The sequence below is a fragment of the Callithrix jacchus genome, chromosome 4, assembly GCF_049354715.1.
Source record: "Callithrix jacchus isolate 240 chromosome 4, calJac240_pri, whole genome shotgun sequence".
NCBI classification, from domain to species: domain Eukaryota; kingdom Metazoa; phylum Chordata; class Mammalia; order Primates; family Cebidae; genus Callithrix; species Callithrix jacchus.
The window spans coordinates 88,492,351-88,505,879 of record NC_133505.1 but is presented as its reverse complement, the minus strand read 5'-3'; the positions used below and the strand labels follow the sequence as shown (position 1 = coordinate 88,505,879).

At 36.4% G+C, this 13,529-nt stretch overlaps 1 protein-coding gene across 8 annotated transcripts in view; it reads left to right on the top strand.

The window, feature by feature from the left end:
* Positions 1-13,529, top strand: part of UBE3D (ubiquitin protein ligase E3D) — a 203,906-nt gene that overhangs the window by 80,578 nt on the left and 109,799 nt on the right. For 3 of the 8 annotated variants that reach the window (XM_035296189.3, XM_035296188.3, XM_035296191.3), the window contains exons 9-10: positions 462-551; positions 816-836. The exons of the other annotated variants lie outside the window; for them this stretch is intronic. In XM_035296189.3, coding sequence (XP_035152080.3) covers positions 462-551; positions 816-836 — 111 coding nt within the window. The remainder of the gene's footprint in view (positions 1-461; positions 552-815; positions 837-13,529) is intronic. 8 annotated transcript variants of the gene reach the window in all.

The following is a 13,529-nucleotide window of genomic DNA, read 5'->3' as shown; positions in this document are numbered from 1 at the left end:
TTCTAGATTAATTAAAACAGGGAAATTGACAAACATGTAGTATGTAGCACTGTGAATCTTACATGATCATGTAACTCTTTTTCATGGGAACACTAGGTCCAAAGAATACACTTTCGAGAAATTGTACATATAGAAAGAGATTTCCCTGTTATTAATTGGATGAAAATTGGAAAATAGAAATTTAAGAAAGAAGTTTAGAGAATGTACAGTTAACCCTCTGTCACCGTGGGTTCCACACCCATGGTTTTAGCCTCAGAAAGAAAATATTTCTTGGGGAAAAAAAACCCACAAAATTCCAAAAAGCAAGACTTGGATTTGTAGCCCACTGAGTTATATGTTGAATCCACATGAATGAAGTGATGGGTAGGCATTGTCTTAGGTATCATAAGTAATCTAGAGATTATTTAAAGTATACAGGAGGATTTCCTAGGTTATATCCTAATACTGTCATTTTACATAAGGAACGTGAGCATGACTGGATTTTTGCTATCCGAGGGGAGTCCTGGAACCAATCCCTGTGGATACGAAGGGATGACTGTATATTCACAGAGGTAAACCATTTTCCTTGTCGGCTGATAGGTATCAGCATATGCCAAATACAGCTTGGGTACAGGCCTGCAAGAGGAACAGATTGGAAGAAGACAGTCATATGTTGGTAATTTCTGAGCATGCCTGTCCATCAAAGAAAGAGAATTTGAATTTATTTATACGTTTAAGATTTTATATTTTAAACCACTTGAATAATGAATTATACTTTTTCTGACTCTCTCTCTCTTTCTCTCTCTCTCCATACCCTGTTTCTTTCTCTCTCACAGTAACCTAACAACAGAGATAAGGTAAAAGGTTTATTTATTTGTTTATTCATATATTCAACTAACTGATACTGTATTAGGTGGTAGGTACACATTAGTAAATAAAAACTACGAAACTCTTGCAGTTGTGGAACACATACTCTAATAGTGTGAATTAATGGGACTAATCTGTATCTAGTATTATGGACACCATCACTACTTATCTGAAAAGGACTCAAGTGGCCGAGGTAGTTCTTAATAAAGGACTCAGATAGAAGTAAGCTCTGGAATGGTTTATAATATGAAATACGTCAAATGAACCTGTCCACTATTCTGGATTCTCAGAATTATAGATAGCAGTATACTAGCCCATGAGGAATTACAAGTACTGGATCTGATATTCAAGTATACCCACACAACCAGGGACCGACAGTGCCCATTTCCTACAGAGGAAACAAAAAGGAAGAGTATAACTATGCATTCCAACGCTATCATCTACTAGCTCACAATTCCATTGGGAAATTGAGTTTCTCCTACTTTATACTCCCTTCCCTAAAGGTGCAGATGTCGGCTGGGCGCAGTGGCTCACACCTGTAATCCCAGCACTTTGGGAGGCTGAGGCAGGCAGATTGCCTGAAATTGGGAGTTTGAGACCAGCCTGGTCAGCATGGTGAAACCCTGTCTCTACTAAAAATACAAAAATTAGCCGTGCATGGTAGCAGGCATCTGGAATAACAGCTACTTAGGAAGCTGAGGGAGGAGAATCACTTGAACCCAAGAGACGGAGGTTACAGGGAGCAGAGATTACGCCATTGCACTCCAGCCTGAGCAACAGAGTGAGATTCCATCTCAAAAGAAAAAATTGCAGATGCCTTCACAGGTACAGACTAACTACAAATCCCACTTCTTTACCTTGGAGGCATGACCTATAAATGTTGGAGTGCTTATTATTCCAAGACGTGTTGGAATACTTATACACATTCTCTGTGCATGTTTGTGCTGGAATCTATTAAAAGAAAATGTAATAAAAACTTTAAACTTATCTTTTTTTTTTTTTACATGAAGATCTTAATTTTTTAAAATTTATGTTCTAGGGACTTTTAACAGGTGACACTAAGTAATGCTAATATGACTTGCGCATTTAATTCTCTATGACCTTATTGATTATGGCTGGCAGCTCTACCACCTGAGGCTATGTCTTTGGCAGATTTATATATACACAGAGCTTGGGTGAAAAACCTTAAGGGAAAAATCCAAAAGTTGGGAATTCAGGAAATGCTCAGAAGATGGTTCTTTTTTCAGTAAAGAAAGTAAATCTTAACTGTTACGGGATTGCTATGCTTATTTTGTTGTTTTTTTTTTTAATTTTCAAAATGTTAAATTTCTTTACAAAATTTATCCATTTTTACCTTCTTATGTAAGATCTTCCTTAGCCAGAATTTGGGGGAGGAGGATTTACTCTTAAGCTGTTGGAGCATAGTTTGGGAATTGTCATCTATTCTTCATTTTACAGTTTAATTCATTTATGAGGGTTAAAGATTCTATTTAGATACTTCCAAAGATTGTTTGCTACCATATTCACAAAATTATTATGAAAAACTACTTGACCCTTACCTAATTCAGTATAGTAATGAGTCAGTGCTGGGTATTTTTGTGATAATTATGGTGCTAGAAACAGTGAGGGATTCCAGGCAGAATAAACATAATACCACCTTCTTAGTTTTGGGTTCCTGGGAGGTATTGGTGGTTGTAAAATGGGGTTTTAAAAATTCTTTCATGTTCCTTTCTTTAAGAGGTGGAGCTTAATTTCCCTCTCTTTTGAGTGTGTACTGACTTACTGACTCACTTCTCAGGGATAGAACAAAGATGATATGACAGTTTTAATTCTGGGAATAGGTCATAAAAGGCACAGTGGATTTCCCCCTGCTCTGTCTTTAGCACTCCTTCTGTGGGAATCCAGCTGCCAGCATGAAGACACCAGGGCCTATGGAGAGCCCGCATGATAAGGAACTGAGGCCTCCTGCCAGTAGCCCTGTGAATATACCATCTCGGAAGCAGTAACCCTAGTCCCCATCTGGCCTGTGGATGACTATAGCACCTGTTGGCATTTTGACTGTGTAAAACAAAAAGTATCTGAGATGGTTCTCAATCAATTTAGAAGTTTATTTTGCCAACATTAAAGATGTGCCTGGAAAAAAGGACCCCAAATTCACATGAACAATCTGTGATTCATGCCTTTTTCCAAAGATGATTTTGAGGGTTTCAGTATTTATATAAAGGGGGAAAGTGGCTGGAGGGGAAAGAGGGAGAGTATGGTCACATTACTAAATCCACATGTTGCAAGATAAAAGGAGCAGGTAGAGGAATAATTATGTATTCATATAGTGCTCAGTATATGGGCACTTTACATAAGATAAGGTGAACATAGAGTCCTCTGGAGATTTTTAACATTTTATCTGTAGCTATCTGCTTAGGAACAAAAGGAAAGGCAGGCCAACGTGAGTGAATCACCTGAGGTTAGGAGTTCAAGACCAGACTGGCCAACAGGGTAAAACGCCATCTCAACTAAAAATACAAAAATTAGCTGGGAGTGCTGGTGCATACCTGTAGTCTCAGCTACTTGGGAGGCTGAGGCAGAAGAATCCCTTGAATCTGGGAGGCAGAGGTTGCAGTAAGCCAAAGAGTGCCATTGCGCCCCAGCCTGTGCAACAGGGCAAGACTCTGTCTCAAAAAAAATAAAAGAAGGGAAGGCAGTTTCTCACATGACTCAGCTTTCAGTTTAATTTTTTCCTTTTGTCATAGTGAACTGAGGTCCTGAGATTTTATTTTCCTTTTATAAACAACTTCAGCCACATGAGAGATTCTAATCCAGAGCCACCCAGCCAAATTGTTTTCAAATTCCTGTCCTACCTAAACTGTGAGATGTTCGTTAGTAACTAAGTCGAGAGATATGGCAGAAACGTGGAGTCCTTGGACATATTGGCTTCACTTCCAGCAAACTGCAGCATATCAGTGACCTCTGTAAAAATGGATGCAGAATTATGTGTATGTATGTGTGCATTTGCTTGGCAAGTATTCATAACTTTCACCAGTTTCTAAAAGGACTCCTTAATCTCTGAAAGGCTAAAAATCCTGCATTATGTGTTTTGTTCGGAGGAAACAGGGCAGTGAAGCCTGGAAAATTAGATAGAAAGGTTTCACTGAGGGAGGCAGAGCTTATATGTGAGTAAGTGTTGTGTATTTTTTGAAGCTGGCATTGAATTGGGCTTTAAAAAGTGAAAATAACTTAACTTGGGTATATGGGACAGTTCCCTTTCAAAGGATCCTTGATTGCTTTAGATCTGGGTTAGGCAAATTATAGCCACTAAGACAAATCCAGGAACTTACCCTGCTTTTATAATTTTAATGAAATACAGCCATGTCTGTTTGTATACATATTATCTGTGTCTGCATTTGCCGTGCTACATTAGAGTTGAGTAGTTGCGATATATGCCCTATAAACAGATAATAAACTATGTACTATCTGGCCCTTTACAAAAAAGTTTGCTAACCTTTACTTCTGAATATTGAGAATAGTTTGGTATTCTTGTTGCATAAAAGTAGTAGCTAAAATTCATCTTTTTAACTAATGAGTGAACGCACTACATGCCATGTAGCCAACTGTCCCCAGGTAAGTAATACATTAACATTTGCTTTCCAAACCCCATCGGAGTAACTGCTCCCTGGACTAAGGAAGTGGCTATCTGGACAGTCTCCTGGAGAAATGAGATTTGTAGAGCAGAGGCCAGGGGTTAATAATGCTGCCTCAGAGGTGAACACCCAGGGGCCTTGCACTGCTAACAGTTAAGTAGTAGAGGCTTGCGGTATTTGCTGTTATAAAGGAGCTCTTGCTTCCTCTGTATTTGTCTCGACTTGACATATTTCTTTTCTGCCCAAAGAATCTCATAAACCTGATCTATAAATGACACATATGTTATTTTGAAATAAGATGCTTGAGGGCTGGATTCTAGTCTATTTCCTTTCTAATTCTATTTTTGTGTAGTGTTGTGAACTCACTTGTCACTGAGAGTTACTGATTGATTCTTCCAGATAAAAGTGATATTCACTTTAGAATTGGGCTTAATTTGGAGACGTTAAGTCTGATTTCTTTCTCTTTTTCTTTTTCTTTTTTCTTTTTTTTTTTTTTGTAGTTAATCTCCTGGTAACAGCTGGTTTTTCTTTGTGCCTTTTTTATCTTTTTGGTAGTTAATCTTCTGGTAACAGCTGGTTTTACTTTGTACCTTAGGTTCTAATGTGCTAAATCTTTATCCTTTAATATCTCAGATGTTTCTCAACTTTAGAAAAAGTTTGCCAGGGTTTAGAAAAAGTAAAGAAAGGAAATGGCACATGGCAGACCATATCAATGTTTTACACACTCTTTCATGCATGCAGTATACAATATGTATGCTGACTGTGACAGCCCATGTGCTCTAGCTGAAGACTGATGTCCTAGAGAGACCTCATGTGATTACTGGCTGATGTCCTCAGCAGGAAGAGCAATAACCAAATTTATTCAACTGTCTTCAGAGTTAATCGTTTAAGAAATCTGTCTTCATTGCTGGTTGTGTCAGTTAAAGAATTTTTTTTTTCTCATGTCTTCTACTTCACCGAGAAGGTCAGTCTGTCAGTGTTTTGCTAATTTTCTGAAAGTTCTAACCAAGTTCATAATTTAATTAATTAACTTGTTATGAACTGTTTTGAATTTACAGAAAAGTTACAGAACAGTGTAATAAAAATCCATTTTCTTACTCCCATTTTTAATAAAACCTGATAAGAGATAGATAGAGTGTTAAAAGTAAAGCATTCACACAGTTGAAGCTTCCTCTAAGTTCATTCTCTTTTATCCTTCCTCAGAGGAAACATGGTATCCGAAACATGGTGTTTATCATTACCAAACAAAAAGAATTTGTGAAAACTTCTTAATTTTGCAACTAAGAAGACTATTGACCGTCATATATACTTTTACTAAATACAAGTACTTTTGTATTTTTACTAAGAATACATATTAAAATTATATACTATTAACTTTTATTATTATACCTTAAGTTCCGAGATACATGTACAGAATGTGCAGGTTTGTTACATAGGTATACACACTCCATGATGGTTTGCTGTACCCATCAACCCATCATGTACATTAGGTATTTCTCATAGTGCTATCCCTTCTATAGCCCCACACCCTCCAACAGGCCCCAATGTGTAACGTTCCCCTCCCTGTGTCCATGTGTTCTCATTATTCAACTCCCACTTACGAGTGAGAACATTCAGTGTTTGGTTTTCTAGTTTGCTGAGAATGATGGTTTCCAGCTTCATCCATGTACCTGAAAAGGACGTGAACTCATCCTTTTTTATGTCTGCATAGTATTCCATGGTATATATGTGCTATGTTTTCTTTATCCAGTCTATTATTGATGGGCATTTTAGTTGGTTCCACATCTTTGCTGTTGTGAACAGTGATGCAATAAACATATGTGCATATGTCTTTATAGCAGAATGATTTATAATCCTTTGGGTATATACGCAGTAATGGAATTGCTGGGTCAAATGATATTTCTATTTCTAAATTCTTGAGGCATTGCCATGCTGTCTTCCACAATGGTTGAACTAATTTACCCTCCCACCAATAGTGTAAAAGTGTTCCTATTTCTCTGCATCCTCCCCTGCATTTGATGTTTCCAGACTTTCTAATCATTGCCATTCTAATTGGCATGAGATGGTATCTCATTTTGGTTTTGATTTGCATTTCTCTAATGACCAGTGATGCGGAGCTTTTTTTCATATGTTCGTTGGTCACATAAATGTCTTCTTTTGAAAAGTATCTTTTCATATCCTTTGCCCACTTTTTGATGGAGTTGTTTTTTTTCTTCTAAATTTGTTTAAGTGCTTTGTAGATTCTGGACATTAGCCCTTTGTCACACGGATAGATTGCAGAAATTTTCTCCCATTCTGTAGGTTGCCTCTTCACTCTGATGATGGTTTCTTTTGCTGTGCAGAAGCTCTTAAGTTTAATTAAATCCCATTTGTCTATTTTGGCTTTTGTTGCCATTGCTTTTGGTGTTTTAGTCATGAAGTCTTTGCCCATGCCTATATCCTGAATGGTATTGCCTAGGTTTTCTTCCAGGGTTTTTATGGTTTTAGGTGTTACATTTGAGTCTTTAATTCATCTTGAGCTAATTTTTGTATAAGGTGTAGAAAGGGTCCAGTTTCAGTTTTCTGCATATGGCTAGCCAGTTTTCCCGACACATTTATTAAATAGGGAATCCTTTCCCCATTGTTTGTTTTGTCAGGGTTGTCAAAAGATCAGATGGTTGCCGATGTGTGGCATTATTTCTGAGGCCTCTGTTCTGTTCCATTGGTCTATATATCTGTTTTGGTACCAGTCTCATGCTGTTTTGGTTACTGCAGCCTTGTAGTATAGTTTCAAGTCAGGTAGCATGATGCCTCCAGCTTTATTCTTTTTGCTTATGATTGTATTGGCTATACAGACTTTTGTTGTTGTTGTTCCATATGAAATTTAAAGCAGTTTTTTCTAATTCTGTGAAGAAAGTTAATAGTAGCTTTATGGGGATAGCATTGAATCTGTAAATTACTTTGGGCAGTATGGCCGTTTTCACAATATCGATTCTTTCTAATCATGAGCATGGAATGTTTTTCGGTCTGTGTCCTATCTTATTTCCTTGAGCGGTGCTTTGTAGTTCTCCTTGACAAGGCCTTTCACATCCCTTATAAGTTGTACTCCTAGGTATTTTGTTCCCTCTGTAGCAATTGTGAATGGGAGTTCACTCATGATTTAGCTCTCTGTCTGTTATTGGTGTATAGGAATGCTTGTGATTTTTGCACATTGATTTTGTATCCTGAGAATTTGCTGAATTTGCTTATCAGCTTAAGGAGATTTTGGGCTGAGACGATGGGGTTTTCTAAATGTACAATCACGTTATCTGCCAACAGAAACAATTTGACTTCCTCTCTTCCTATTCAAATACCCTTTATTTCCTTCTCTTACATATTTTTAAATGGCATATAAATGGTATTACATTGTATTTTTTGCAACTTGCTTTTTTCACTTGTTTTTAAGACTTCTCCATGTTGACACATGTAGTTTATTCATTTTAATTGCTGTAAGGTATTCTTTTGTCACAATAAACCACAACTTACATATCTGTTATTTCTGTGGACACTTAAATTGTTTTCAGTTTTTACATTTAAAATAATACAGCAGTGAGCATTCTTGTTCATATCTCTTTTGAACATGTGTGAGCTTTTCTCTTCTTTACATAAGCAGTGGAATGATTGGGACTTAGTATTATTAGGTAATTCCAAACAACTGTCCGAAGTAACTATATGAATTTACATCCACACTAGCGTTGTAAGCATTCCTATTTCTTCACATCATGATCAGTACTTCTTAATTTTGCCAATTTGATACTTTATTGCTACAAGTAATATTTGCCTAATTACTAGTATATTTGAGCATTGGCTTTAATTATTTATCTTTAACATTATGTTGGAGATCATAGATAATGGAAATAGAAAGCGATTAGAGGCCAAGAAATTGGAAAGGAAGAAGTAAAACTATCTTTTCTTGGAATAGTATAATTATATATCAAGATAACCCAAAAGCATCCATGAGAAAACTACTACAAACAAAATAATTTATTAAATTAGCAAATTACAGGTTAGGCATGGTGGCTCATCCCTGTAATTCCAGCACTTCAGATAGCTGAGGTGGAAAGATTACTTGAGGCCGAGAGTTCAAGACCAGCCTGGGCAACATTGTGAGACTCTGCCTCAAAATAACAGTAAAAAAAGAAAGAAAACATAGTAAGACCCAGTCTATACAAAAATTTTTTAATTAGCGAGGTGTGGTGGCCTAGTCCCAGTGTAGCACCTGTAGTTGCAGGAGGATAGCTTGAGCCTAGATGGTCAAGGATGCAGTGAGCCTTGGTCATGCCACTGGACTCCAGCCTAGGTGACGGATCAAGACTGTCTCAGGAAGAAAGGAAGAGAGGAAGGGAGGAAGGGGAAGAAAGGCAGGCAGGACATATCAAAGCTATTATACATATATATAATGTAATTGTTTTATTATATATAAAATAAAATAAAAATAACACCTATAAAAATGGTTTGTAATTTAAACTAGAGACAAGGCTAATATCCTCAATATATAAAAATCTATAAATAAAGAATATATATATTTGTATAATACATGCATACATAGATAGGTATAATGCATACATACATAAAATATAAATATATGTATAATTCATACATATGTATAAATATATATATATATAGTTTTTCAAAAGTCACAACATATTATGGAAGAGAAGACCCCATGTACACTAACAACACAAAAAAGAAATTAAAATGCCTAAATTTAATCAGAAGTCTCAAAAACATATATGAGGTCAATTATAAAATACATTTGGAAGACAGTACAGAAGTATTACTATTATTATTATTATTATTATTTGAGACAGAGTCTGTCTCTGTCACCCAGGCCAGAGTGCAATGGCACAATCTCGGCTCACTGCAACCCCTGCTTCCCAAGTTTAAGTGATTCGCCTGCCTCAGCCTCCCAAGTAGCTGGGATTACAGGCATGTGCCACCACTTCCAGCTAATTTTTGTATTTTTAGTAGAGACGGGGTTTCACCATGTTTTCCAGGCTGGTTTTGAACTCCTGGCCTCATGATCTGCCCGCCTTGGCCTCCCAAAGTGCTGGCATTACAGGCATGAGCCACTGTGCCCGGCCAGTACAAAAGTGTTCTTAAGCAAATGGAAATATATATCATATTCCTTGGAAAAGAAGGTAACTATCATTAAAATGTCAGTTATCCCTAAGTTAATATACAAACACAGTAAACTAAAACCCAATAAAAATGACATCAAATTTTGTTTTGTTTTGTCAGCTAGACAAGTTGATTATAAAGTTTATTTGGAAATGATAGTGGGAAAACCCTTGAAAATGAAAGAAATCAGACCAAAGACTAGCCCTATCAAATATTAATATTAAAATATATTACTAAGCTACTATAATTCAAGTAGTGTGATTCTGACCTATGAATAGACAGACCATTGGAACACATCAAATAGACCTGATTTTAGCTATAAATATAATACCTAGAAAAGATGGCCTCTCAAACAGTGAGGAAATGTAAAATGTATAATAATTAGTGTTGTGATGCTGAGATAAATGCAAAGAATAAGATAAAATTTAATCTTTACATCTTACATGAGGATCTATTCCAAACAGATCAGAGGTTTAAAAAGAAACCACATAAGTACTGAAAGAAAATATGAATGAATTCTTTCATTGCCTTGGAGTAGGGCAGGCTTTTTAACAGTGACTCAAATCTAGAAGTAATAAGGAGAGAGAGTGATGAATTTGATTACATAGAAATTAAAGAAAACCCTTTTGTACACAAAAAAGCATCATAAACAAAGTAAAAAATAAAAAATAAAGAATAAATATGAGGCCAGGCATGTGTGGCTCACACTTGTAATCTCATCATTTTAGGAGGCTAGGCGAAGTTTGAGACCAGCCTGGGCAACATAGCAAGGCTCCTCTCCACATTATCAAAAAAAAAAAAAAGAAGAAGAAGAAAGAAAAAAGACAAAAATTAAACAGCCAGATGTGGTTGTGCAGGGCTGCAGTCTTACCTACTTAGGAGGCTGAGGTGGGAGAATTGCCTGAGCCTGGAAGGTAAAGCTGATTATAGCTGCCGGGAGCTATAGTCACCACTGAACTCCAGCCAGGGCAACGGAGTGAAACCCTGTATCTAATAAGTAAATAAATAAAAACAACAACTATGAAAAACTTTTTGTAAGTTAAATAAGAGACCAAGGCTAATATCTCCAATTTCTAAAAATCTACAAATAAAGAAGAAAAAGGCTAACAACCCCATAGAAAACTGGAGTAGAAATATTCTTAGATACTTCATTGGAAAAGAAATGAAAAGAACTCTTAAACATATAAAAAGATATTCACCCTCACTCCTAATAAAGAAATGTAAATAAAACTCTCCTGGGCTTTATTAGATTGGCAGAAATTTAAAAGTTAGACCACATAATTTTTTGGTGAAACTGTGAGAAATGGGAAGTCTCATACTTAGGTAAAAATAAAAATAGTGTAATCTTTATGGAGGGAAATTTGGCAAAATTACATGTGCATTTACTTTTTGATACAATAATTACATTTCTAGGAATTTATTTCAGGTTCACATTGGCTAGAAACTAAAGAACATATGTATACAACTATTCATTTGCACTATTTATAAAATGAATGAATGAGTGAATGAATGAATCAACCAAAATACTCATCAATAGGAGGCTGGCTGAATAAATTATATTCTTGCAATTAAATATACTACTATAAAAAGGAATGATGAATATCACTGTATGCTACTCTGGTGAAGAAAAAAGTGTACAGTGTACTATTGTTATTGAAGAATGATAAGAATATGAATATATTTGTTTACATTTTGAAAATCGAAGGCTAAACAATAAAATTTAAACAAAGTAATTTATAAAGGAAGGAAGAAAAGAGAGTGAACAGAACAAGGATTCAAGTTTTAAAAAATATATCTGGTTTCATAGATTTGACTTGGGAACAAGTGTATATTTTACGTAGTTTTAAGGCAAAATATGATTTTTAAAACCACCTTTAAAAATCCAAAGGAAGCCAGGTGCCTTGGCTTACTCCTGTAATCCCAGCACTTTGGGAGGCCGAGGCAGGCAGATCACAATGTCAGGAGATTGAGACCATCCTGGCCAACATGGCAAAACCCTGTCTTCATTAAAAATACAAAAAAATTATCTGGGCATGGTGGCACATGCTTGTAGTTCCAGGTACTCGGGAGGCTAAGGCAGGAGAATTGCTTAAACCCAGGAGGTGGAGATTGCAGTGAGCCGAGATCGCACTACTGCACTACAGCCTGGGCAACAGTGCAAGACTCTGTCTCAAAAAAAAAAAAAAAATCCAAAGGGAATGGAAAAATAAGTGCATATGCAGTTGGGTTTCATAAACACACAAAAACGTACTCCATGAGACTTTAAAACACAGTCATTGGAGTGTATATCTCTCTTGGGATATATCCTAATGACAAAAGAAACTACAAAAACATCTTAAGACTTTTTTCACAATCATATTACTGGTTACAATGTGGTAGTAATAAACTGAGACTGTTATATGTGGATTTTAGGATAAGTCAAATGAACAATTATGTTGCTGTCATGAGAACTGGGATTTTGGGATGAGAGAGAGAAAGTATTACAGATGCAAGATTGATGAGATTAAATAAAGCCGTATAGTCCTGAATTTGAAATAGAAGTATTTAAATGAGCACATGGTTTGTTTTAACCTTTAAAAAAAAATACTACTTTTTAGCTCTGTTCGCTGAAAAAGCCTAAAAGTGTTGACTAACCCAGTGGCAGTGCATCCCTAGGGCCTACATTATTTTATCTCTAAATACCATTCCCCACTAAAAACAACCAGGGATCCAACTGGAAGTGGATTGATCACAGGATGTAGCATGTAGAATACAAGAACAGCTTGTAATGTCTTGTTGTAATAGAAAAAAAATTATCAAGCCTTATTGGGGTCATGTCAGAAAGAGACATATCAGGAGACAACTTGAATAGGCTTCACTGGCCAAAAAAATGGGTAAATATGAGCTTCGATAAAGTTAATAACTGAATAAAGGTAACATATATTTACATCCATGAGTTCATAATGATACCAGAAAAGAGCCAAAAATACATTTCAGCCTGTAATCCTGGCACTTTGGGAGGCTGAGGCTACCCAGTTTTGTGCTGGAAACCTGTGGTGCTGGTGTGGTAGGCACCGGAGAGAATCTACTCATCTGCAGGTTGTGAAGACCATGGGAAAAGTGCAGTATCTGAGCCAGAGTGTCCAGAAAAGTTTGCTTCCTGGGTGAAGCCACAGCAGTTTTTTTTTTTCTTTTTCTTCATACCACAGTGGTGTCTGGAACACCAGCATGGCAGAACCCACAGCCAATATCATACTGAATGGGCAAAAGAAGCATTCCCTTTGTAAAGTGGCACAAGACAAGGATGCCCTCTGTCACTACCCTTATTCAACATATTGGAAGTTCTGGCCAGGGAAATCAAATGAGAAAAAGAAATAAAGAATATTCAGTTAGGAAAAGAAGAAGTCAAATTGTCTCTATTTGCAGAGCACATGACTGTGTATTTAGAAGACCCCATCGTCTTATTCCAAAATCTCCTTAAGCTGATAAGCAACTTCAGCAAATTCTCAGGATACAAAATCAGTGTGCAAAAATCACAAGCGTTCCTGTACACCAATAACAGACAAACAGAGAGCCAAATCACGAGTGAATTCCCATTCATAATTGCCACAAAGAGAATAAAATACCTGGGAATACAACTTAAAAGGGATATGAAGGGCCTTGTCAAGGAGAACTACAAAGCACTGCTCAAGGAAATAAGAGAGGATACAAACAGATGGAGAAACATTCTGTGCTCATGGTTAGAAAGAATCAGTATTGTGAAAATGGCCATACTGCCCAAAGTAATTTATAGATTCAATGCTATCCCCATCAAGCTACCATTGGCTTTCTTCACAGAATCGGAAAAAACCACCTTAAACTTCATATGGAACCAAAAAGGAGCCCACATAGCTAAGACAATCCTAAGCAAAAAAAAAAAAAAAAAAAAGC